This window comes from Balaenoptera physalus (genome assembly GCF_965194825.1).
Source record: "Balaenoptera physalus genome assembly, chromosome: 2".
NCBI lineage: Eukaryota > Metazoa > Chordata > Mammalia > Artiodactyla > Balaenopteridae > Balaenoptera > Balaenoptera physalus.
This window is the reverse complement of record NC_138883.1, coordinates 167,061,746-167,088,398: the sequence shown is the minus strand read 5'-3', so window position 1 is coordinate 167,088,398 and position 26,653 is coordinate 167,061,746. Positions and strand designations below refer to the sequence as shown.

At 42.4% G+C, this 26,653-nt stretch overlaps 1 protein-coding gene across 2 annotated transcripts in view; it reads left to right on the top strand.

Annotated features, from left to right (window-relative positions):
- PIP4K2A (phosphatidylinositol-5-phosphate 4-kinase type 2 alpha) overlaps positions 1 to 26,653 on the top strand; it is a 175,869-nt gene that overhangs the window by 146,935 nt on the left and 2,281 nt on the right. The window contains exons 7-9 of one of the 2 annotated variants that reach the window (XM_082449816.1): positions 13,944 to 14,057; positions 22,487 to 22,730; positions 23,984 to 24,201. In XM_082449816.1, the coding sequence (XP_082305942.1) occupies positions 13,944 to 14,057; positions 22,487 to 22,730; positions 23,984 to 24,201 (576 nt within the window). The remainder of the gene's footprint in view (positions 1 to 13,943; positions 14,058 to 22,486; positions 22,731 to 23,983; positions 24,202 to 26,653) is intronic. The other variant, XM_082449817.1, reaches the window with a different exon arrangement.

Here is a 26,653-nt window from a genome sequence, read left to right as displayed (position 1 = left end):
AAACTTCTTGCATTTTCAGATTTTGACATTTCTGAGATTATCACCATCAACATCCGTGCAACAGAATCTTCCAATCGGAAACAAATCTATTTTGTAGGGTTTGCACATGGTTTAACTGTCACATCACAGCTCATGGAGGAAAACCAAACTGTCACCATGTCACTTAGAGTTAAAGGGCCATTCTGAAAAGTCTGACAGTATTAGAAAAGGAGTAAGTTTCACTTTCTAAATATCAGCTTTTAGGGAAAATAGATAACCAACAGCTGGGTTCCACCAGGCATAACTGTTCTAAATTGTAGAATTATGATAGGGCTTTTCCGGTTTTGTGCTTCTTAGTTGCAGCGCTATTTCTACACGTATGTTGAGGTATATTCTCCTTCTACATTTACACAAAGAGATTCAGAATAAAAATTATGAGACTTCCGTATCCAGATGCTGGTCACAAATGTGTACATTCTCATTGTGGAACTAACTAGTTATTAATGACATGTTGGATCATTTCCCAAGCTGTGAACTTGTGTAGACACTCTGCTTACGTTGTTAAAGGTTATATGTACCTTTTGTGAGAAAACACCTGCTATCTTTGCTACTTCTGTCTGAACTTTACCCATATTCACTAATTTGCCTTTTCATGTAACAAATTTGTGGCTTGGATGTTTTCAGAAGCAGAACTGATTTTATTATAAAATCTTTAACATCTCTTATTACCCCAAAATTGATACCACATATGTGATGTTATTCAAGCAAATTATCTTTAACCTAGCTCCAATGTAAGGATTACCTAAAAAGTCTCCCGCTTACAGAAATATTTCTGGAGTATATCTTCAGCCCCACAGACTCTGATTTTTTTTTTTGAATTTTATTTATTGTTTTATATAACAGGTTCTTATTAGTTATCCATTTTATACATATTAGTGTATACATGTCAATCCCAATCTCCCAATTCATCCCACCACCACCACCACCCCCCTGCCACCTTCCCCCCTTGGTGTCCATACGTTTGTTCTCTACATCTGTATCTCTATTTCTGCCCTGCATACCGGTTCATTTGTACCATTTTTCTAGGTTCCACATATATCCGTTTATATACGATATTTGTTTTTCTCTTTCCCACTTACTTCACTCTGTATTGACAGTCTCTAGATCCACCCACATCTCTATAATGACCCAATTTCATTCCTTTTTATGGCTGAGTAATATTCCATTGTATATATGTATGACATCTTCTTTATCCATTCGTCTGTCAATGGGCATTTAGGTTGCTTCCATGACCTGCCTATTGTAAATAGTGCTGCAGTGAACACTGGGGTGCATGTGTCTTTTTGAATTATGGTTTTCTCTGGGTATATGCTCAGTAGTGGGATTGCTGGGTCATATGGTAATTCTATTTTTAGTTTTTTAAGGAACCTCCATACTGTTCTCCATAGTGGCTGTATCAATTTACATTCCCACCAACAGTGCAAGAGGGTTCCCTTTTCTCCACACCCTCTCCAGCATTTGTTGTTTGTAGATTTTCTGATGATGCCCAGTCTAACTGGTGTGAGGTGATACCTCATTGTAGTTTTGATTTGCATTTCTCTAATGATTAGTGATGTTGACCAGCTTTTCATGTGCTTCTTGGCCATCTGTGTGTCTTCTTTGGAGAAATGTCTATTTAGGTCTTCTGCCCTTTTTTTTTTTTTAATTTTTATTTATTTATTTATTTATTTATGGGTGTGTTGGGTCTTCATTTCTGTGCGAGGGCTTTCTCTAGTTGCGGCAATTGGGGGCCACTCTTCATCGCTGTGCACGGGCCTCTCATTATCGCGGCCTCTCTTGTTGCAGAGCACAGGCTCCAGACACGCAGGCTCAGTAATTGTGGCTTACGGGCCTAGTTGCTCCACGGCATGTGGAATCTTCCCAGACCAGGGCTCGAACCCATGTCCCCTGCATTGGCAAGCAGATTCTCAACCACTGCACCACCAGGGAAGCCCCTGCCCATTTTTTGATTGGGTTGTTTGTTTTTTTAATATTGAGCTGCATGAGCTGTTTATATATTTTGGAGATTAATCCTTTGTCCGTTGATTCACTTGCAAATATTTTCTCCCATTCTGAGGGTTGTCTTTTTGTCTTGTTTGTAGTTTCCTTTGCTATACAAAATCTTTTAAGTTTCATTAGGTCCCATTTGTTTATTTTTGTTTTTATTTCCATGACTCTAGGAGGTGGATCAAAAAAGATCTTGCTGTGATTTATGTCAAAGAGTGTTCTTCCTATGTTTTCCTCTAAGAGTTTTATAGTGTCTGGTCTTACATTTAGTTCTCGAATCCATTTTGAGTTTACTTTTGTGTATGGTGTTAGGGAGTGTTCTAATTTCATTCTTTTACATGTAGCTGTCCAGTTTTCCCAGCACCACTAATTGAAGAGACTGTCTTTTCTCCAGTGTATATCCTTGCCTCCTTTGTCATAGATTAGTTGACCATAGGTGTGTGGGTTTATCTCTGGGCTTTCTATCTTGTTCCATTGATCTATGTTTCTGTTTTTGTGCCAGTACCATATTGTCTTGATTACTGTAGCTTTGTAGTATAGTCTGAAGTCAGGGAGTCTGATTTCTCCAGCTCCATTTTCTTCCCTCAAAACTGCTTTGGCTATTCGGGGTCTTTTGTGTCTCCATACAAATTTTAAGATTTTTTGTTCTAGTTCTGTAAAAAATGCCACTGGTAATTTGATAGGGATTGCATTGAATCTGTAGATTGCTTTGGGTAGTATAGTCATTTTCATAATACTGGTTCTTCCAATCCAAGAACATGGTATATCTCGCCATCTGTTGGTATCATCTTTGATTTCTTTCATCAGTGTCTTATAGTTTTCTGCATACAGGTCTTTTGTCTCCTTAGGGAGGTTTATTCCTAGGTATTTTATTCTTTTTGTTGCAGTAGTAAATGGGAGTGTTTCCTTAATTTCTCTTTCAGATTTTTCGTCATTAGCGTATAGGAATGCAAGAGATTTCTGTGCATTAATTTTGTATCCTGCAACTTCACCAAATTCATTGATTAGCTCTAGTAGTTTTCTGGTGGCATCTTTAGGATTTTCTATGTATAGTATCATATCATCTGCAAACAGTGACAGTTTTACTTCTTCTTTTCCAGTTTGTATTCCTTTTATTTCCTTTTCTTCCTGATTGCCATGGCTAGGACTTCCAAAACTATGTTGAATAATAGTGGTGAGAGTGGACATCCTTGTCTTGTTCCTGATCTTAGAGGAAATGCTTTCAGTTTTTTACCATTGAGAATGATGTTTGCTGTGGGTTTGTCATATATGGCCTTTATTATGTTGAAGTAGGTTCCCTCTATGCCCACTTTCTGGAGACTTTTTATCATAAATGGGTGTTGAATTTTGTCAAAAGCTTTTTCTGCATTTATTGAGATGATCATATGGTTTTTATTCTTCAATTTGTCAATATGGTGTATCACATTGATTGATTTGCATATATTGAAGAATCCTTGCATCCCTGGGATAAATCCTACTTGATCATGGTGTATGATCCTTTTAATGTGTTGTGGGATTCTGTTTGCTAGTATTTTGTTGAGGATTTTTGCATCTATATTCATCAGTGATATTGGTCTGTAATTTTCTTTTTTTTGTAGTATCTCTGTCTGGTTTTGGTATCAGGGTGATGGTGGCCTCGTAGAATTAGTTTGGGAGTGTTCCTTCCTCTGCAATTTTTGGGAGAGTTTGAGAAGGATGGATGTTAGCTCTTCCTAAATGTTTGATAGAATTCACCTGTGAAGCCATCTGGTCCTAGACTTTTGTTTGTTGGAAGATTTTTAATCACAGTTTCAATTTCATTACTTGTGATTGGTCTGTTCATATTTTCTATTTCTTCCTGGTTCAGTCTTGGAAGGTTATACGTTTCTAAGAATTTGTCCATTTCTTCCAGGTTGTCCATTTTATTGGCATAGAGTTGCTTGTAGTAGTCTCTTAGGATGCTTTGTATTTCTGCAGTGTCTGTTGTAACTTCTCCTTTTTCACTACTAATTTTATTGATTTGAGTCCTCTCCCTCTTTTTCTTGATGAGTCTGGCTAAAGGTTTATCAATTTTGTTTATCTTCTCAAAAAACCAGCTTTTAGTTTTATTGATCTTTGCTGTCATTTTCTCTGTTGCTATTTCATTTATTTCTGCTCTGATCTTGATGATTTCTTTCCTTTTACTAACTTTGGGTTTTGTTTGTTCATCTTAGTTCCTTTAGGGGTAAGGTTAGATTGTTTATTTGAGATTTTTCTTGTTTCTTGAGGTAGGCTTGTATTGCTATAAACTTCCCTCTTAGAACTGCTTTTGCTGCACCCGTAGGTTTTGGATTGTCGTGTTTTCGTTGTCATTTGTCTCTAGGTATTTTTCTATTTCCTCTTTGATTTCTTCAGTGATCTCTTGGTTATTTAGTAACGTATTGTTTAGCCTCCATGTGTTTGTGTTTTTTACGTTTTTTCCCGTGTAATTGATTTCTAATCTCATAGAGTTGCGGTCAGAAAAGATGCTTGATATGATTTCAGTTTTCGTAAGTTTACCAAGGCTTGATTTGTGACCCAAGATGTGATCAATCCTGGAGAATGTTCCCTGTGCACTTGAGAAGAAAGTGTAATCTGCTGTTTTTGGATGGAATGCCCTATAATTATCAATTAAATCTATCTGGTCTATTGTGTCATTTAAAGCTTCTCTTTCCTTATTAATTTTCTGTCTGGATGATCTGTCCATTGGTGTAAATGAGGTGTTAAAGTCCCCCACTATTATTGTGTTACTGTCAATTTCCTCTTTTATAGCTGTTAGCAGTTGCCTTATGTATTGAGGTGCTCCTATGTTGGGTGCATGTATAATTGTTATATCTTCTTGGATTGATCCCTTGATCATTATGTAGTGTCCTTCCTTGTCTCTTGTAACATTATTTTAAAGTCTATTTAATCTGATATGAGTATTGCTACTCCAGCTTTCTTTTGATTTCCATTTGCATAGAATATCTTTTTCCATCCCCTCACTTTCAGTCTGTATGTGTCGCTAGGTCTTAAGTGGGTCTCTTGTAGACAGCATATATATGGGTCTTGTATTTGTATCCATTCAGCAAGCCTGTGTCTTTTGGTTGGAGCATTTAATCCATTCACGTTTAAGGTAATTATCGATATGTTATGTTCCTATGACCATTTTCTTAATTGTTTTGGGTTTGTTTTTGTAGGTCCTTTTCTTCTCTTGTGTTTCCCACTTAGAGAAGTTCCTTTAGCGTTTGTTGCAGAGCTGGTTTGGTGGTGCTGAATTCTCTTAGCTTTTGCTTGTCTGTAAAGCTTTTGATTTCTCCATCGAATCTGAATGAGATCCTTGCCAGGTAGAGTAATCTTGGTTGTAGGTTCTTCCCATTCATCACTTTAAACATATCATGCCACTCCCTTCTGGCTTGTAGAGTTTCTGCTAGAAATCAGCTGTTAACCTTATGGGAGTTCCCTTGTATGTTATTTGCCATTTTTCCCTTGCTGCTTTCAATAATTGTCTTTGTCTTTAGTTTTTGTCAGTTTGATTACTATGTGTCTTGGTGTGTTTCTCCTTGGGTTTATCCTGCCTGGGACTCTCTGTGCTTCCTGGACTTTGGTGGCTATTTTCTTTCCCATGTTAGGGAAGTTTTAGACTGTAATCTCTTCAAATATTTTCTTGGGTCCTTTCTCTCTCTCTTCTCCTTCTGGGACCCCTATAATTTGAATGTTTGTGCATTTAATATTGTCCCAGAGGTCTCTTAGGCTGTCTTCATTTCTTTTCATTCTTTTTTCTTTATTCTGTTCCACAGTAGTGAATTCCACCATTCTGTCTTCCAGTTCACTTATCCGTTCTTCTGCCTCAGTTATTCTGCTATTGATTCCTTCTAGTGTATTTTTCATTTCAGTTATTGTATTGTTCATCTCTGTTTGTTTGTTCTTTAATTCTTCTAGGTCTTTGTTAAACATTTCTTGCATCTTCTCGATCTTTGCCTCCATTCTTTTTCCGAGGTCCTGGATCATCTTCACTATCATTCTGAATTCTTTTTCTGGAAGGTTGCCTATCTCCACTTAATTTAGTTGTTTTTCTGGGGTTTTATCTTGTTCCTTCATTTGGTACAAAGTCCTCTGCCTTTTCATTTTGTCTTATCTTTCTGTGAATGTGGTTTTCCTTTCATAGCCTGCAAAACTGTAGTTCTTCTTGCTTCTGCTGTCTTCCCTCTGGTGGATGAGGCTATCTAAGAGGCTTGTGCAAGCTTCTTGTTGGGAGGGACTGGTGGTGGGTAGAGCTGGATGTTCCTCTGGTGGGCAGAGCTCAGTAAAACTTTAATCCACTTGTCTGCTGATGGGTAGGGCTGGTTTCCCTCCCTGCTGGTTGTTTGGCCTGAGGCCACCCAGCACTGTAGCCTACCCGTCTCTTTGGTGGGGCTAATGGTGGATTCTGGGAAGGCTCACAGCAAGGAGTACTTCCCAGAACTTCTGCTGCCAGTGTCCTTGTCCCCATGGTGAGACACAGCCACCCCCCGCCTCTGCAGGAGACCCTCCAACACTAGCAGGTAGGTCTGGTTCAGTCTCCTATGGGGTCACTGCTCCTTCCCCTGCGTCCCAGTGTGCACACTACTTTGTGTGTGCCCTCCAAGAGTGGAGTATCTGTTTCCCCCAGTCCTTTTAAAGTCCTGCAATCAAATCCCACTAGCCTTCAAAGTCTGATTCTTTAGCAATTCCTCCTCCCATTGCCGGACCCCCAGGTTGGGAAGCCTGACGTGGGGCTCAGAACCTTCACTCCAGTGGGTGGACTTCTGTGGTATAAGCGTTCTCCAGTTTGTGAGTCACCCACCCAGCAGTTATGGGATTTGATTTTATTGTGTTTGTGCCCCTCCTACTGTTTCATTGTGGCTTCTCCTTTGTCTTTGGATGTGGGGTATCTTTTTTGGTGAGTTCAAGTGTCTTCCTGTCGATGATTGTTCAGCAGTTCCAGACTCTGATTTTTATGAAGTTACTTTGGCAAGCCTGATGTAAAGGGGCTTATTCTTTCTTTGCAAGTTTATTTTTATTAGGTGAGCTTGGACTAAGAAGTAAATCAGGAACATAATAAGCAGTCCCTAACTTGAGACAATAATTAGTACATGTTTTTTATGTTGTGCATTCAGCTCTGAGTGTCATAATATGGCCCATCAAAGGGACACCAGGCAGCAATCTTAGACGTCGAAACTTACAGTTAGACTTTTTAAAAACAGGTTGTCAAGTGAGCACATTGAGGAAAAATTCATTTCTTTCTGAAATACAAGTCCTTTAATCACGGAGTGCTATGCTATGCATTATCCTTTGCATTGAAACCTTCTGGTGCCAGAATCCTGTTTGCATTAAACACTCAAGTGTGACAGAAGTACATTCCATCTTTCTGTTAAGGTTTCCATGCTTAAACGTGACTCTGTATTATGTAAATTTTGGCTCTGTGCATTTTAAGTACATGTATTTTTTTCTTTTTCCTGTTAGTGGCAATTTAATAGACTCTTTGTAAAAGTTAATTGTATAATGATGTTAAATCCAGTACATTGTAGTTTGAATTTTGTATTTGAAGTTTTTGGCTGTAAATATAGATTTTAAATATTTGATTTAAAAATGTTTGAGTCATCCAAAAGATATTTTAGTGACATTAAAGATCTAATTAAGATTTCCATGTAATTTCTGGCTTTACTAACTCTTAACACATTCAATATTACTAAACTCCATGCAAATGACAGCAATCATGCACCAGGTCACAGAACCCAATGAAATAATTATATATTACAAACAAGTTAACTTCTATTTGAAACAGAAGATTTAAATCCTTTTGATAAGCATTATGTTTTGTTTTCAGAGAATGTGCAAAATTTAGTAATTTAAAATTTTAAAGTTTATAAAAAGTGCTAAATATTTTTATATTAGAAGGGAAGTTCTAATGCCTTGTCTTTTTTAAAAATCTCCTGTCTACCATTCTAACGGGAGGAAGCAGAGCCCTGTGCTTCCTTTGCCCTCCCGGAATCTGTAATTTCTCTCTGGCCACTGCCTTTACGCCTGGGTCTTTGCTGAGCTGGCCACAGAGGCACAGTTCTAGAAACGAAAGCTCTGGACTTTGTAGCTCTTCGTTCTGAATATTTTTCCTTTTTTAATCTCAAACCCCTAGCCAAATCTCTCCTTAGAGATCATTTATATCTTTTATTGAACCCTAGGGAATACTTATATTCAGAAGCATTTATACATTTAGAATACTATCCACATACTGGTTATCTTCAAGCCCTGATGCAGTTGTGTGTATACCTCAACTCTCATGTCCATTTGTGTTTTAGTTGCACATAAAGCATCTTTGACCATGACTGACTGTTAATAGTGTGTTTCTTACTATTGAAGAATGTGGACTTGCCGAGCGACAGCCTATATAATACTGTGCCTTAAAAGAAACTAAAAACTGGAAATTCCCTGGGGGTCCAGTGGTTAGAACTCAGCGCTTTCACTGCATGGGCGCAGGTTCGATTCCTGGTCAAGGAACTAAGATCCCACAAGCCACATGGCACAGCCAAAAAAACCCCCCAAAACAAAAGACTTTTCACCCAATAGTGTAGTTACAAAAAGCAGGGGAGGGAATGTTTATAATGAAACAATTTTCTTTTTACAGCTCATAGCAAGTGAAGTGTTCCCAAGGAGCTTGTTACTTTCTAGTTTTGGGGTTGTTTTCTGGCTACTGGGATTCCAACTAGTGAATTTTTGCTTTAGGTCAGCAAAACCACATTCACTAAATTACCCACTATTATCACCTACTCGCTGAGAAAAACTAAACACGTGAAAAATTAAGGTAAGACAAAAGTCAGCAAATTTCTGTCTTTGGCCATAGATATCGAAGTATTTTTATTCCATAGTAATAAAATATACTTTATAACTCTAAAAATTTAACTTACCCAATTATTATAAAGCAACATTTTATTCTCACTTGGGTTTCAGTGAGGTTTTCTGGCTAGGGAGAACTTTTGCGGTGACCAGAGGTCTTTCTGGCAAAGAGAGTTCACAGTCAAGGTTTGGACAGCAGGCAAGGTAGGGGCTTATGCCAATGTCGCCTCTAATGCACCTTGTCTGATACAGTGAAGTGAAATAACCTTGCACTTGTGTGTGCTAGGTGTGTGCGCAATAAGGAAAGTATCTTCAGCACTTAAAGGCTGTATGTAGAAAAGTCACGTGAGGTTTGTGCCTAATGATAAAACCTGAAAACACAGGCAATTTTAAACATGGCTTAGGTTACTGATATCCCAAATTTAAAGAGCCTACTTCTTTTAGAAAATCAGAAGAGGATGGGCAAGTCTGTATTCTTTAGTAGTTCGAAACACTATGTAACAGTATTGGTCATGGTCAAAGCTAATGTGTAACTAAGACACAAACTAATATCTAGTGAGTTCTCATTGCCAAGCACTGTGTGTTTCACGTCATTTCATTCACACGCTAACTCTATTGGATAGGTATTATTAATATTCCACTATATAGATGAGGAAACTGAGGTTTGGACAGATTGAACAGCTGGGTCTAAACACCCCAACTATTATAAAAGTGTTAAATATCCTTTAAAAATATGCAACTTTAAAAAAAAATCTTGCTTTGGATTTATCAGTGATGAACTTTTCTCTAGATACACACATCATACTTGAGAATATGACCAGCAAATAACAAGAATATTTATATATAACTCTCCACGTGGCAAGCAGGGCCCTAAGCTTTTTAGGTGTATAAATGGGTATAATCCTCACAACAGTGTGGTTTGCTAATCCCCATTTAAAGATGAGGAAGCCAAGTCACAGAGAGGTTAAGTAACTTGCTCTAAGTCACACAGCTAATAACTGGAGCAGCTGAGGTACAACCCTGGCGGCCTGGGTCCAGTCTGTGCTCAGAAGCTCATGCTTCAGTGTCCCAAGGAGAAATCTGGGCCATACTGAATCTACCTGGGGTCTGGCATCACCCAGCAGGAAAGTGCCAGGGATATTCACTCTGCCAATTGTATCCACACAACAAAATAAGGATAGCTCGGTTGCAGGGGGACTGGCATCGCTCTGCTCATGCCTTTAGCTGTGTTTGTACGTTGACACGTCACATTAGTAGAGATGAATGCCATTATGAGCCCAACCCACCCTAGTACAATCACTTCCTGCAAAAGGGAACTAGCCTTAGGCTTGGGCTGTGCTGGCCTCGGTCCTGGGTTTGGTTGTACACAGCCTCACTCCCCTGGCCAGGCTGGACAGCCTGGGGAGGGCCGTGTAGGAAGAGCAGGCCCATCCCGTGGCGCATCCTCCTTGGTGCTGCCTCCCAGTAAGTACCACGTGAGGTACTGCAATTCCCCATCACATTTGGAGGCTCCCAGTCTACATAAAAATGGCCAGGAAAACTTAATTCAGAGCTAATAAGTGAAGACTTAACCTACGACCACTTCAGAAAGGCGGCTGACCGCTGGCTGGAAGCCAGCGTCCGAGTCCACAGTTCAGAAGTGTTTCTGAGCTGATGTCTTTAGCCCTGGTGTTTTCCTCTGCCCTCTGGCTGGTATCTGCATTGAGCTAGAAAGGGTATGAAAGATGCCCATTAAAGGAACCAGACCCAGTGACTCGGAGGCTTTCAAAACTCCCCTCTAAGTGCAAGTAATTCAGTGTCACAAAGCAAAGGGTGGGATCGGTTGCTGCCCACGATTATTTCTGTGCTGCTCTGCAGACATCACCTTTGTGGGCAGTGTCACACTGAGAGTTTATGATGTTCATTAATTCATAGCAAAATGGTTGCCCTCACTTAAAAAAAAAAAGTGTCTTTAATATAAATGCTACTCATTATCAGAGGGATATATTGAAATTTTTAAGAAGCCAGGCAACAAGGTTTTCTTGAGGGTGCATTATTGTCAGGTGACTTCATCTTCGTCATTCAGTTTTTAGTAGAAAAAGTTCAGCTCTGTTTTTAAACATCTTCTATGCAGGCTCTCAACCTATAAGACCAGTTTTAAATCCATACAAGTTACTGAATGCTCACAGCAATGACGACGACACTAAGTGCCACTCGCCTCACTATTTAAATGGCACAGGGGTTTTGGTCGAATCCTCAGTCATTCATTCAGCTAAAGGTCGAGTTGTACTAAGAGTCAGGCAGCCCGGGTCCGCATCTCAGCGCGGGAGCCGGCTTACCAGCTCCACTTACCAGGCTGTGAGACCTTAGCTGTGTTAATCTCACTTAACCCAGTTTCCCTGTTGGTAAAGTGTGGATAGTAAGAGTTAAGGTTGTTTCAAGAGTAAATGAGATAATGCACTTAAATAAATGGATGCACATCAAGGGCTTAGCAGGGTCTCCCCCTTCTACACATATGCAAACAGCCTGGAGGGGGTCCAGGAACTGGCCCCTGGCAAGTCAGGGGTGGATGGAGGGTGGGAACCTCAGGATTCATGTCTCCAAAACCCTGTGCTCCTAAAGGCTCTGCCATCCTGCTGACACCGGGGGGTGGGCATTGGTGGACCAGCGCTGGGTTTCTCTAGCAGCTGCCCTAAGGACCGGCCTGCGCCTCTTGAGCCTTTCAATACGCTCTTAAGTCTTTTAACCAATCTGGTTGCCCTTTTTTGAATTTGATCCAATCTAAATTCATCCCTAGTGCCTGCGAAATTCACAAGTAAGCCTAGTAATAAAGTACAGGGTGTCCAGAGTTTTATGAGGTAGGATTATACTCTCCCTGTCACATGAGGTAATTCTGCTGGGGTGACCCTGAAATGGCATTCATCTGCATTAATGAGACAGGTATCACCAGCACGGGTCGTTTACCGCTCTGTCTGTAGCCTGTCATCCCTGCCTTCAGGTTTCTCGCACGCACGCACGCACGCACAAAAATCCCTCTCCCCTTCTTTGCTTGCACATATAAAATGAGTTGCAGAGTTCAGGCAGCTCTCAATCCGCAATGCACCCAACCACACACCACCGTCCCCTAAACAGACAAATGCCCGAGCTGTCTGCTTGGAGAATCACGACCCTCTCCATCTCCTGTGTTTGCGCATACATCTGGCTTCAGCGCTTTCTAAAGCACCCCAGTTTTGTACCTTTGACAAAGCTTCTCACTGGCCTCTGAGTTTCTTAAACTTCAGATCCTTGCATTTCATTCACTGTGAAACTATGTTTCAGTTCTAAGAAAAGAACAACTTCGGGTCTGTGTGCTTGACTCAAACATTTAACATTAACACGCCATCTTCGCATTCAGGGTTTTCTTTCACATTTTACATTTTTTAATGATTAATGACAAACTTACGGAGTTAGTCTACCAGGCCCCTCCCTAGTTTTTGTGTAGAATGGCACTGCATTTCATTTCCTCAGACTCTGACTCGGCATAAAATATTTGAAAGTAGATCAGTCTCTCCCTAAGAACCGTATTATTTATCTATAGGCCTTACAAACTCATGCTGCCTTGTTTTCTTACCTACTTGCTTTGGTGTGTCTCATACAAGATTACAAACTCCTTTAGGATAGAAATGTTGACCTATTCATTTTTATATTCCTATACGTGACAGTCATTCAGTAACCGCTTATTGAATGGGATCTTTGGATTTCTGAGCTTTGCTATACCTGCTTTGTAAGGATAATTATTTTGGCAATAGTTATATCAAATTCAAAACTCACAAAACTGCACATTTTCTCAAAGTTAAAATGAGTAGCAAAGCTGCTAGTTTAGAATTGCATAATATACATGCATGTGTGTGTGTGTACAGATAGATGTGAGTAGTCTACATACATGTGCGTACCTTACAAAATAGCAAGGAAAAAGTGAGCAGTTTAGGAATTTGGAAGGTGGTTCAGTAGATAGATGTACCCAGTGAGCTTTTAATCACTCTGAATGAGGGGGAGGTAGTGTGGAGACCAGGAAGGACAGTATGTTCTTTCCTTTTTTTTCCCCTCCCCATTTAGTTCACACTTATGGAAAGGAGGCATTCATTAGTATACTAAGAAAGGCAATGTATTATGTTGGATTCCTTTCAACTGGAAGAAATAAGCAGGAGTGGTTATTTCCTATGAAGTCAGCCAAAAGGTGTGGGGAGGGGTTTTGAACTCTCCCAGAATGCAGGTTGCACGAAGTTGAATAATCCACACTATGTTAAAGCTATATGCCTCTATTATCTTACATGCTGCAGTACAAGCTAGTTTGTTTGTTTGTTTTTGCTTGTGACCCATATTTTGATAATCACCCATTACTTTGTGTTGCTCAGCCTAAGCATAGTTTAGTTGCCAGCTCACTACCCTCTTGTTTATTTTTAAAGGGTAGAATTTCTCATCTTAATGTGCTTTATGCTAGAAGACATTTTCCTTCGACATTGCCCAAATGAAAACAGAATTTCCTTCTTGGAGTGGTGTGCAGGAAGGCTTAGAAGGGCAGATAGCTAACCTCTGGGTGCGTATTCTCCCTGACTCAGAAATTAGATATGATTATGGATGGTGCTTTTCTGAGCAAGGTAACATGTTATTTGTAACATGACCCCAGCAAAGGCTATCCCAAAAGTGTGTGTGTGTTGTCAGGGAGGGGTGGAGTTGGGTTATACCAGTAAGAAAATTGAGGGTTCCTGACAAAGAATTCCAAGGATATGAATTCTATACCTAGGAGACTTCTTGTGAATCTTCTTTAAGAAAGCAGTCAGGTTCGTTCATATGAAAACCATGAAATCTGTTACAAAAGCCTCATAATATGGAGTATACCTGACCCTCCATTCCTAGTGGAAATGCTTCCAGTGGTCATAGCTCACTGGTGCCCCCTTGCGGCACTCAAGTCACCTCACATGTCGTTGCCTTGGGTAAGACCTCTGCAGTGAACAGGGCAAACTCAGCTTCCAGGGGTGGAAACTTAACCTCCAGGATTGGAGGGCATACATGTCTTTTAGATTTTAGTCAAGCTTCTTTCTTATTCTTCTTCTCTTTTTTTTTTTTTTTAGGCCAAAGAACTGCCAACTTTAAAGGATAATGATTTCATTAACGAGGGTCAAAAGATTTATATTGATGACAATAACAAAAAGGTATTCCTGGAAAAACTGAAGAAGGATGTCGAGGTAAGAAAAAGAAACTCAGTATAAGGGACGGCCCATTGTATGAATGTCAGCAGTACTGGGTTTTCAGGAGCTCTTAAAACCATCTATTTAAATTGGCAACCAAGGCAAAAACATACGTTGTACATTATCCAAAGCAGATATAAACAGGTATATCTCATATGTGATCTGGTTTAAAAGAGAAGTGTGCCAATTCAGCAGCTCACCCTTTAGAGGACAAACAAAAGCAAGCACGCGGCCTCTTCTGCTGGCCTCCCCTCCCTCCGCTTCCCATCTTCTTTGATGGGTAGGGGGGTAGACTGACTGCCCACAGCAGCCAGGGCCGGGGCCCAGGGGACTGAGTGCATTCTGTCAAAGAGCAGAGCGTGTCGACAAGTGGATAGTCACTATCTGAATTCGGGGTTTTCTCCATCTGAACCACATCCTGGTGTTGCAAAACCCAGCCTCAGTCGCTTAATGCTTCATATTTCCACCAGCCTCTGTGAAGTTAGTGACGTTGGGCCCATCAAGACAGACTTGCCACAGCATGGGAACGGCACAAAGGCAGTTTAGGACACCAGGGTCATGGGGGATGTTGTGAGAAATAAAATACTATGTGGAAATGGGCTTTGAGTCTATAATGGAGCTCTCTTTGTAAATGCTGTTTTACGAATTAAAAATACACCTTTCCCTGTCTTCTATTTATTGTAATGGCATTGCAGTTCTCCCATTCAACTTCCTTATATATAATTCTTCTAGAAATAAATTCAGGAAAAAACGTTCTTTTCTTGAAGTTTGTTAGGTTACAAAACAGTGCAAAGAGAGTTCTAATTTAAACAGTTACTAAGCTATGTTTTTCTTAGCTGTTACTTTTGTTCATGTGTGTGCGGTTTTTGTTTTGGTTTTTTTAACTTTGAAGTACAGTTCTCCACGTACCAGTACAGATCTGCTACTCAGAGAGGCTTTGCGGAAAGATTTTCTTGTGTCATTAAAAACAAAATGACTTGGGAGTTCCCTGGCGGTCCAGTGGTTAGGACTCGGCTCTTTCACTGCCGGGGCCCAGGTTCCATCCCTGGTCAGGGAACTAAGATGCCACCCCCCGGCAAGCCCAGCCACATGCCAAAAAAAAAAAAAAAAACCCAAACAAAATGACTTGGGCCAAAGAACAAATGTCATGGATTAGATTATATCCCCCATGAGGGTAGAAGCAGTATTATAATTTTCTTTTTAATCTTCTAACATCTTTCATTGCAAGACATGCAGACTGACCAAATTAGTTCATGATTATTTTTAGGTTATAAGTTATTTTAAGAAATTTTTTTGCACTTTAACCTACATCATGTATATGCTTTGATTAGAACCTAGATATTGGTTATTTATGAAGGATACAAGTGTCTTTTTTAAAAAGTAGTTTTTCTCCAGTTTCTCATTATTAAGCATTTATTTTTCCTCAGTTGTCAGTGGTTTTTATTAAAATGCATATTAGCTAAGTATTTCCCTTTTACTTTGGGGTCAACTTGATCTGATAACAAAGTGACACAGGTAGACATGCTCTTTGAGAATTTTATTCATTATTCTGCAAGTCTTTGATCCCAAGAATAATATTGTTTTAGCAATTATGGTAAATAGCCCTTAGGGTTATCTGATCTGCTAGAAAGATGGTTTTCATCTTTTCTTCTGTCGGCTGTATATTACTATGATATTTAGACCCCACAAATAATGTAACTGAAGCCGTTCAAATTTACAGTTGAATTACACAAGGATTCTCTTTGCCCTTTCATTGTCTCTAATAGTGTCTTGATTAGAGGATTTGGATAATTTTAACCCCATCCATGGCTCTCGCACTTAGCTGTTTTGTTGAAATGGAGGCAGGGCATAAGGCGTTCTTTCATTTTAATAAATTCTCAATGGTTGGTAAGTGTCTAGTTTTGAAATTCATGCAGAAGCATTATTAAATTTTTAAGCAGGTAATTATGGTGAAGTAGCTTGACATCTGATCTTGATAATGAGACTAGAATGTAATCTCGTTTCATTTTTCCATCAGGTCCATGCTTTCTAATTTAGCTGGCTGGCCTGTTTAAGTACAGGATTTGGGGGTTAGAGGGGGTGACTCAATGCTTTAAGTAAAAGATGAGTTTACTACAGCTCAATAAATATTTTTGTAGGAAAATTAGAACCTAGGGGTTTTTTCTGCGTTTGAAATTCTGTTCTATTCATATGTCGCTCAAAGTACTTTAGTTCTGATAGCTTTACACATGAGTATACATGAACCCTTTTCTCCAGAAGAAAGCACTCTATGGAGAGTGAAAAGTCACTTTTGCCCTCTGACCCGCTTCTCGTCAGCTCTGACCAGGGCCCACGCTCATCTCTCGTCGGCTCACACTGGGATCCAAATTTCACACAACGCAAAACTGTGCTTTGTGTCCTGTGGCATCCGCCCCATCACAGGCCATCTCATCCCTGACGTCTTGGGTCGGGGGTGGGGAGGGGAGGGAGCACTGCGGGCAGCAGGATGGTTGGCAGCGAACACTTACAGAGCGTGTAGAGCATAAGTCCTTCCTGCGCAGTCATTCTCTCCCTTCATTCTTCTAACTCCTTGAGGCTGAGTGCTGTTATCCCAATTTATGGATGAGAAAACTGAGCCCAGAGACACTATGTAATTTGCTCAAAGACACACAGCTACTAAATTCAGACTGGGATTTGAGGCCACTGGCAGCCACACTCCTAAACTGCTGATATAACATGCAGATTAAAGATGTTTGTGACAGCACAGTTGAGACTGTTTTCAGATAAAGTACTCCAAGAGAGGATTATTGCGGCTTTCAACAAGCGATTAAATATAACCTAAATAGGGATGGTTGGAATTTTAATCCTCCATCACAGATGTGTTGGGAGGTGGTGATTCAGTAGAACAAATGTGTTAATAAACTTAGTAAAAAGTAAATTCAAATCTGTTGTAAAGAAGTTTCTTTTTTTTTAAATTTTATTGTAGTTGATTTACAATGCTGTTTGTAAATTTCTGTACAGCAAAGTGACTCAGTTATACATATATATATTCTTTTTTTTTTTTTTTTTTTTTAATTTTTGGCTGTGTTGGGTCTTCGTTTCTGCGCGAGGGCTTTCTCCAGTTGCAGCAAGTGGGGGCCACTCTTCATTGCGGTGCGCGGGCCTCTCACTATCGCGGCCTCTCTTGTTGCGGAGCATAGGCTCCAGACGCGCAGGCTCAGTAGTTGTGGCTCACGGGCCCAGTTGCTCCACGGCATGTGGGATCTTCCCAGACCAGGGCTCGAACCCGTGTCCCCTGCATTGGCAGGCGGATTCTCAACCACTGCACCAACAGGGAAGCCCTATATATTCTTTTTCATATTCTTTTCCATTATGGTTTATCACAGAATACTGAATAAATCAGTAGTTCTCTGTGCTGTACAGTAGGACCTTGTTGTTTATCCACTCTCTATATAACAGTCTGCCTCTGCTCATCCCAAACTCCCACGCCTTCCCTCCCCCACCACCCCCCTTGGCAACCACAAGTCTATTGTCTGTATCTGTGAGTCTGTTTTTGTTTCGTAGATATATTGATTTGTATCATATTTTAGATTCCACCTGTAAGTGATATCTTACGGTATTTGTCTTTCTCTGACTTCACTTAGTATGATAATCTCTAGGTCCATCCATGTTGCTACAAATGACATTATTTAATTCTTTTCAGTGGCTGAGTAGTATTCCACTGTATATAAATATATACCATACCTTTATCCGTTCATCTGTTGATGGACATTTAGGTTGTTTCCATGTCTTGGCTATTGTAAATAGTGCTATGAACACAGGGGGTGCATGTATCTTTTTGAATTATAGTTTTATCTGGGTATATGCCTAGGAGTGGGATTGCTGGATCATATGGCAACTCTACTTTTAGTTTTTTGAGGAACCTCCATACTGTTTTCCATAGTGGCTGCACCAATTTACATTCCCCTCAACAATGTAGGAGAGTTCCCTTTTCTCCACACCCTCTCCAGCATTTGTTATTTGTAGACTTGTTAATGATGGCCATTCTGACTGGTGTGAGGTGATACCTCATTGTAGTTTTGATTTGTATTTCTCTAATAATTAGAGATGTTGAGCATCTTTTCATGTGATCCCTATCAAATTACCCATGACAGTTCCCACAGAACTAGAACAAAGAATCCTAAAATTTATATGGAACCATAAAAGACCCAGAATTGCCAAAGCAATCCTGAGGAAAAAGAACAAAGCAGGAGGCATAACCCTCCCAGACTTCAGACAATATACAAAGCTACAGTAATCAAAACACTGTGGTACTGGCACAAAAACAGACATTAATGGACCAGAATAGAGAGCCCAGGAAAAAAAACACACACACCTACAATCAATTAATCTTCAACATAGGAGGCAAGAATATAAAATGGGAAAAAGACAGTCTCTCTTCAGCAAGTGGTGCTGGGAAAGTTGGACAGCCACATGTAAATCAATGAAGTTAAAACACACCCTCACACCATACACAAAAATAAACTCAAAATGGCTTAAAGACTTAAAAGATATGACACCATAAAACTCCTAGACAAGATCATAGGCAAAACATTCTCCGACATAAATCATACCAATGTTTTCTTAGGTCAGTCTCCCAAGCCAATAGAAATAAAAACAAAAATAAACAAATGGGACCTAATCAAACTTACAAGCTTTTGCACAGCAAAGGAAACCCATGAACAAAATGAAAAGATAACCTATGGGAGAAAATATTTGCAAACGAAGCAACCGACAAGGGCTTAATTTCCAAAGTATACAAACAGCTCATACAACTCATCAACAAAAAAACAAGCCAATCAAAAAAATGGGAAGACCACCTAAATAGACATTTCTCCAAAGACGACACATAGAAGGAGAGTTTATTAACAGCTCTTTAGCCACAGTTTTCTAGAAGGGTTTGTGTGTGACAGGGCTCATAAAAACCTTCAGGAAGATACTAGCTCAGATTTGGTATAATGAGGAATTAATTATGAGGGAAGCAGATTAGGTGGGATATTCTGAGGGAAAAAGAGGCTGATCAAGGTCTGGCGGATAATTATTAAGAAGTTGGAAAGCATGGGACCTAGAGATTATAAAGATTTAAAAATCTTCATGCATTGAAATCTTATGTATTTAGAAATCACTAATTTGAGTTAGAAGCTTAAAGGGATAACAGAAAATAGCAAATGTGTATTAAGTTCCTAATGTTAGCTGGAGGTAGACCCTCCAGGGAGCCCCAAACCCCTCTTCTCTTTGGGGTCTGTCATCTTCAGCCCACAGTAGTTTTGTGATGCCCAGCAGGGACTTTCTCTAGCAAGAATCTCAGGTCTGCTGCTGCCTTGTGTTTCCCTCTACTTTAGAAGAGATTTTAAATGACGTTTTATGACAATAAGAGCTGAGGAGTCAATGGGCTCTTCAGCACATCTCCCCTCTTGGCCCACCTCACTTGAACCTCTCCCCATGTTTTAAGTTACCTACTTGATGAAAAAAAGGTTTTTACCACAATAACCACACGGACAATGATAAAACCGCGTCCACTGTTACACGCAAGGCACTTTTCATTGCCTCCACTACATTCTCTCTAATCCTTTCCACACCACTGTGAGTTTAGTGGTGTTGTCCCATTTCATAGAATAACTGAGGCTCAGAGAGGTGAATTTATCATCAAGGCACAGAGCTAGTAACATAAAATTTAACTGCCCACCTGACTCCAAAACTTTTTTTTTAATTTTATTTAAGATTATCTGATACTTTAATGGGTCGCCCTCATCAGCAAAAGCCATACCCTTAACCACTGGGCTGTCCTTGGTCGCTTCCATTTCTGTCTCAGCCGCACAGGTTTGAAGATTTATATAATCCCCATTTCTTATATAGTCCCCATTTGGGGCTGCAACTGGTTTCCTTGATGTTGGGTATGTCAGAACAACTTCTTGTCAAGAGATGCATTTTTCATTTCACTGATAGTTTAGTGGGTGATGCTGGGAGCTAACGTCACTTTTATTTACTGAATACAAATGTTTCTTTACTGGGAGAGGAGCCCAAGCAGTGGTCTGACCACAGATCAGAGACCCAGGAAAGCTCTGGGCCTGGCCGACGTCGTGAGAGCAGCACAAGTGCCAGGGGAAGACGTGGGCCTGGAGACCCACCCTACTTCGTGTGGCAGTTCAGCCCTGGTCATCACCCCTTCCCTGCCTAACCTTTGGCAGGTTAATTACAGGCAGCCCCTTTTGTACTCTCATACATAAAGCACACTTGAAAGTGTATTTGTACGTCAACCATCTGAAGGTCAAACAGACCTACGTGTTAAAGAGAGATTCTGCTCTGCTGAGCAAAGATATATCGTAAATGGTCTCATTTTGCTTCCAGTAGGTGCTGCCTCTTGCAGTCTCAAAGGAAGGTCTTTTTGTTGTTGCTTTGTTCTTCGTTTTTATTTGGTTTGGGTGGTTATTTTTCTTAGAGGAAGGGGTCAGGGGAAATTAGGGAGCGGTAAGGAGGACTGGGGAAGAAGCAGCAGGCATCCCGTTCTCTTGTTCAATAAATACCAAGTAGCTACATCACTTACCTGGGAGTCAGGAGTGCAGTGAGGGTGTCACCGAACCAGGCTCGTTTGTGCCCGACGCGCAGCAAGCCAAACGCAGAGACGCTGAGGTCTGCAGCAGAGAGGGTTTGTTCACAAGGCAGCCAAGCGGGAAGAGCAAATCTCAAATCCGCCTCCCCAAGGCCAGGGGCTCGAGGTGTTTATGGGATAAGCAGCAGCAGTGCTGTCTGAGGCGTGGGGAACGTGAGGAAAGGCGACTGGGAAAAGGAACGGGAATCGTCGTTCTACACAGGTTTAACTAGGCTACTGGCCTCTGCACGACCCATGGGTGGAGCTTTCCATCCTCTGCACGTGTAAAAAGACACTCACGCATGCCCAGTTGGAGGGTCAGTGGTCCTATCCAGTCTCAACCAACTCAGCTCAAACTAGACACAGCTGACTCCAAGTTCCTAGCAAGCAGCTGGGCAGATATCATTGTTTAGGCTACGTGCCCCTTGAAGGACATGCAAGTCTTAAAAGACCTTGATTAGTGAAGGCAGGTGAGATGGATTTGACTAATAATGGCAGTTTCAAGGGCAAAATCAGCCAGAGCCCCTGTCCTCATGGGGCTGCAGTGTTTGGGGAAGATAGAAGTTACTCAAGTAATCTAATAAGATGAGTGTGCAGCTAAACCAGGTGTCCTTAGGGGAAAGTGTGCAGTGCACACATGCCCGGCAGGAATCGGGACAGGCTTCCGTGAGCAAGTGCCCTGCAGTTGAGACCTGAAGGTCAAGTGGGAGGCGAAGGGGCGCAGTGAGGGGGCCAGAGGCCAGAAGAGGGTTCAAGATGGTCCAAGAGGCGATGAAGCCAAACTACCCAGGTCCCGTGGACAGTGTGAGAGTTTGTTTCCACCCTGTAGAAACGGTACCCCACTGAAAGGTCTTAAGCAGGGGCGTGAGCAGATCAAATTCTTCCCTTGCCAAAGGACCAGAAGGGGAAGTTCGGGCAGCATCCAACCTTTGCCACTTCCCAGGGACCTTCCAAGGGCCCAGAGGGAGAAGTAGGGATGGGGAGAGGGGGCTCTTGCCTTGCCACCCTGCACACGCAGCAGGACCTGGCCCGACCACGCCCCACCCACGCTGCACCCACTACACACATGTGGGTGGGAGATGTTGCCACCCAGCAATCCAGCTTCTCCAGCTGTGCCCAGACCTCTGGAGGGCATCCAGGGTACGCAGTGGGGGCGAGGGGAACGGGCCAGAGAAAGCCCCCAGATAAAGGGGTCGGTTGGGGCAGGCACTGTGCTAGGCATGGGAGGGGGCGATGGAGGAGCGTGTCCGGCTCCCGCTTCCATCAGAAGGAAACCCCCAGGCAGGCCTGAAGGAGAGTGCTGAGCAGCGACACAGGCATTTGCTGGTTGATTGGGACACTGGTGCTTGTGCTTACTTGTGATGGACAGCATAATACTCTCCTCCACAGAGTGTGCTGCATTTCAAAGTGCTTTTCACAAGCCGTTCAGAGAGGCTCCCCTGGAAGCTACGCGGGAGGCCCTGGTTTCCCCATTAGCCAGTCTTAATTGTTCGGAGAAACGTTTTCTTCCCTGTGTCTCCTTCTTGCCAGCCATGCTCTCTGCTCTTTGGTGTAGTACAGCCTCCATGCGATAAATGCATCCCTCTCAGCATCCAGCTTTGCATCTCAGGGAAATAATCCCAGCTCTGAGCCAGCCTGAAGTGTGAGGCTACAGCTTTGGCTGGAGAAACTGCCAGGGACCGTGACAGCACCATTAAAGAGGCTCCTGGCTGCTCCTGGGGAAATCTTCTTGCCTCTACCGCCCTTTTGTGAGCTTGCTGTCTTTAAATCTGGGCTTGTGTTTAAGGCATAACTGACCACGTCGCTTCCCACCTTCCAGTTTCTTGCCCAGCTGAAGCTCATGGACTACAGCCTCCTGGTGGGCATCCACGATGTGGAGAGAGCCGAACAGGAAGAAGTGGAGTGTGAAGAGAATGACGGAGAGGAGGAGGGGGAGAGCGACGGCACCCACCCTGTCGGAACCCCTCCCGACAGTCCCGGAAATACGCTCAACAGCTCGCCGCCCTTGGCTCCAGGCGAGTTTGATCCAAACATTGATGTTTATGGAATTAAATGCCATGAAAGTAAGTTGAGTTACTATCAACTCTTTTTACCATTAGTTGGATTTTTCTTTTTGCATTGTTATCTACTGGTAATCATCACCCCGGTTAAAAGCATGCTGCCCTATAAGACTCCTTCTCAAGAGTCCCGATCCATTGATTTCGGGACAAAGTATGTTAAAGGTAACTGTAACCTCTGGTTTTGAACTGTAATGTGATGAGGTCCTTGAACTGTGTGATGTTGAGGGAACAGAGTGAAACCACACAAGTGTGTGTTGTACATATACAACACACATATGCACATGCTTGTGTAAATGTCCATACCATATATAAGAAATGTTTTAAAATATTCTTTTTCTTAGTTATCTCTCTTTTATGTGGATCTCAAGTGTCACAAGTCTATCCTGAGCTAGGTACATACGTGGTCCACTCCAAACCCCCTGTGGACATCGTGTAGGGCAGGCATCTCATTGCTACCAGCCCTTTCCTTCTCGGGAGTGCTGAAGCTGGCCCAGGGTGTGGGATGAGAATCTCCGATTTGCTGCTGTGTCTGTCCTCTGCTCTTTCCCCCATTAAGGTGTCTGTGGCCCTCTTCTCTAAAGTGAGATCCATCTTAATCCTCAAAATCTGGGTGATGAGATATTTGTAGGAATATTACATGCTACCTTAGCTACTTATACATGGAAAAAAAAATTTAGAGATAAAAGCAGGCCTCTGATTTTTTGAGTAATAAAAATTGTGGTTCATCATTGTTTAAAAAAATCTCATGGCATAGCAGCCAGGTGAGTTTGAGTTATGTTTTTTATTTTGCTCACCAAAATTGTTTCTTCAACACAGAAAATTAGATATAGTCAAATGTACTTTTTCATATTGTTCATAATTGAAACATCATCATATTTGTGGAAATATGTAGAAGATGGGTACTGTAGATGATATATGCCTTTATCCAGTTCTGATACTAGATCCAATGAGAATTAGGAACAGCTAATTAGGAACAGTATGTAATGGTAGAAAGTATTAGGGAGCATAATTACTTCTACTTGTTTTAGAGAGTATTTTTTAAATAGCATTTTTCTTTATACCAAAGCAATACACAGTCACTAAGGAAAATGAAGATTAACAAAAACAATCTCACCCCTGCACCTCTACTGGCAATATCCTGAGGTTATATCCTCTTTTTTACTTTTTAAATTGAGAGAGAATTGGGGACAGAAAGTTAAGCTGTTTCATAGGGATATGCAAGACTTTTTAAAAGCCTCTGTTGCCTTTGTTTTCAGACCCCTTCGACCCCCATCCCACTGAATCCCTCACCTCTTCCTCCATCAGCAGCTCGCACTTTTCCAGGTGCTGTCATCACGTGTCCCACAATCATCGCTCTCATCCCTTTACAGATTCGCCTAGGAAAGAGGTGTACTTTATGGCAATTATTGACATTCTGACTCATTATGATGCAAAAAAGAAAGCTGCCCACGCTGCAAAAACTGTTAAACACGGCGTAAGTATCTCCGTTTGGTTTCCCTCTCTGCTCCCTGCTTCCTGTCGTGCAGGGACCAGCTCAGGTCCGCTCCTTTCCGCTGAGCTGCCCACAGTCCTTCATTGGCTCTGGTTCCCTGCAGGGGTCACGCTCTGATGCACAGTCAGAGCCAGCACGCACTCGGACCGCCGCTCCCAAGTCACTTAAACCCGGCGCGGCTCTTCTTTTACCCACCGGGGTTATTAACAGACACATGCATCATGAGAATATTACACAAATTCTTTTTTGTTCAAAAAATGTTTCAAAGACAAAAGGGCTGAATGATGACAACTGAGTGTTTTAATATGAAATGTTCAGAACTGAAGCACTATTCTCTGCTTCACATGCTTCCAAGATACGCAATATTATATTCCTTTCCGCACAGCAGATTGTAATTTTTTCTACTACAGAAATGTTTTGAGTGCAGGATCAAAGTTTAATAATACGAATCCCTCACCTTTATTGTCCTTGCTCAGAATTCTCACTATTCCCGGCCTATGGTAACTTGTTGAATCCCCGGGACGAGCCTGTGAGGGATAACCAGGGCACTCCTGCTTACCAGGTGAAGAAACTGAGGACGAGAGCTTACGGAGTAACTTGCCAGCCAGGATCACGTCCTAGGCAGTGGTAGAGAGAGGACTGCTCCTCAGGACCCAGCCCCGCCCCCCGATCTCCCAGCGAGGCCCGCCTGGCCAGCTGGACTTCACAAGTCGTGAGTCTCCACTGTGCTTGCATCGTAGGGACCCATTTTGGCTTTCAGGCGTGCCAAAAAGGCCACAGAGCCCATCGCACAGGGATGAACTTGTGCCCTGGCTCGTTCACACTGGCAGGAGAGATGCTTCCCCACAGTGTGGAGCCAACCAAGATCCAGCAGAACATCAACCTCTTCTAAAGGCTCTTTTTCTCTATTTTAAAATCAAGCAGGCTGTCATGTCAGCAATGGAACCAGCCTAACACCATACCCCATTTGCCACAGAAATATTTCAGTCACACTGTCAGCTATTTCTGGTGTTCCCGCTGTGTGCAGCGCACGGACCAGGACCTACCCGGCCCACCGAACGCGTTAAAAATCCTCTATCAGTCAGAGAGAAGGGTACACAGTAGTTCTCACGCAGGGGTTGGCACCGCAGCCTTCTGAGCACCGTTTGCAAACTGTGTGCCTGCCAGATGCACCACCCCTTTCCCTGATTCTGAGTCCAGCTCAGGAGGCTGCGAGAGGGGCCTCTAAGAGGCTCCGGTAATTCTGATGCTCATCTCTGGTTGAACAACCTGGGTGTATTGCAAGGACACAGCTGGGCCAGAATCCTATTTCACCTTTCCAGTGTGTGACCTGGAGGAAGTGCTTTGGCGCTTCAGTTCTGCCAGCTGATGAAGGGGTCCTAATGCCTTATTGATGAGATTTTTGTGGTGAATAGACTGAACAGCGGGGGGATGCTCCGTGTTTGTTCCCACCCCTCCTCAAACCTGCTGATATTCTAGACCACGTGAAACTGGAAACGGGCCATAGCAAACACGGCTCCATCTGCATCTCCCCTGTAAGTCACCAGCTCAGCTCCATGATACGGCACACGGCCTAAAATTGGGTGCAGTTTGCAAGAGCAAGACATTCCTCTGTGTTGAGCTGCTGCTGGGAACCATTCTCTGCCTTCAAAACCGGGGCTCCTCTGTGGAGATCCCAGGGGCCCAGGCCAGGCATGGAAATTACAGGTTCCCCTGTGAGCTGCGTATGTAAAAATAGCATCTGGTGACTTCGTAAAACTCTGGTCCTGCCCTTTGCAGCTCAGGAGGCTGGCTGGTAACCACGGGGCTCTGCTGGCCCGCACTGTGCTCCTGTCCTAGGAAACCCCCACTGAGCCTCTGCGAGGGGCCGGCTTCCCAGCTCCAAGCAGGTCTCTGCGAACGGGGACGATGGCACCCCCATGCCCGTGCCCCTCCGGGGGAGATGCAGTCACGGCGCTGTGTCTCGCCTGCTTACGGGGCCGGGAAAGAGTCCCGGCAGCTGACACCGCCCCTGCTGCTGCGGCTGTCGCCCCTCATTTCTGAGCACCCAGCCGCTTACCTCGGTCCTGAAAAATGAACACGGTCCTTGTGTCCTTGTCGTTGGAGCTTCCCTCTGGCCAAACGTCGCTGTTTGTGTCATTCTCAAGGTGTCTCCAATCTGCTCTCTTGAGAACAGAAGCACCCTCCCCGTGGCTTCTGAATGCTGGCCACGCAGATGCCACATTTGACGGGAGCATCTCAAACGTGGCTGGTTGGATTTTTTTTTTTTTTTAGTGGCAGCAGTCACAGTGTGTGTGACAATGGCATCTGTTGGTCCTATGACTCTGCCTCGTTTTCACACACAGATTCCTAAGAGCATTGGCTATTCAGACCAATATCCAAGATATTCTGAGTTACGAGTAGAGGCTGCACAGGTCTGAAAATGCCTGGCTTC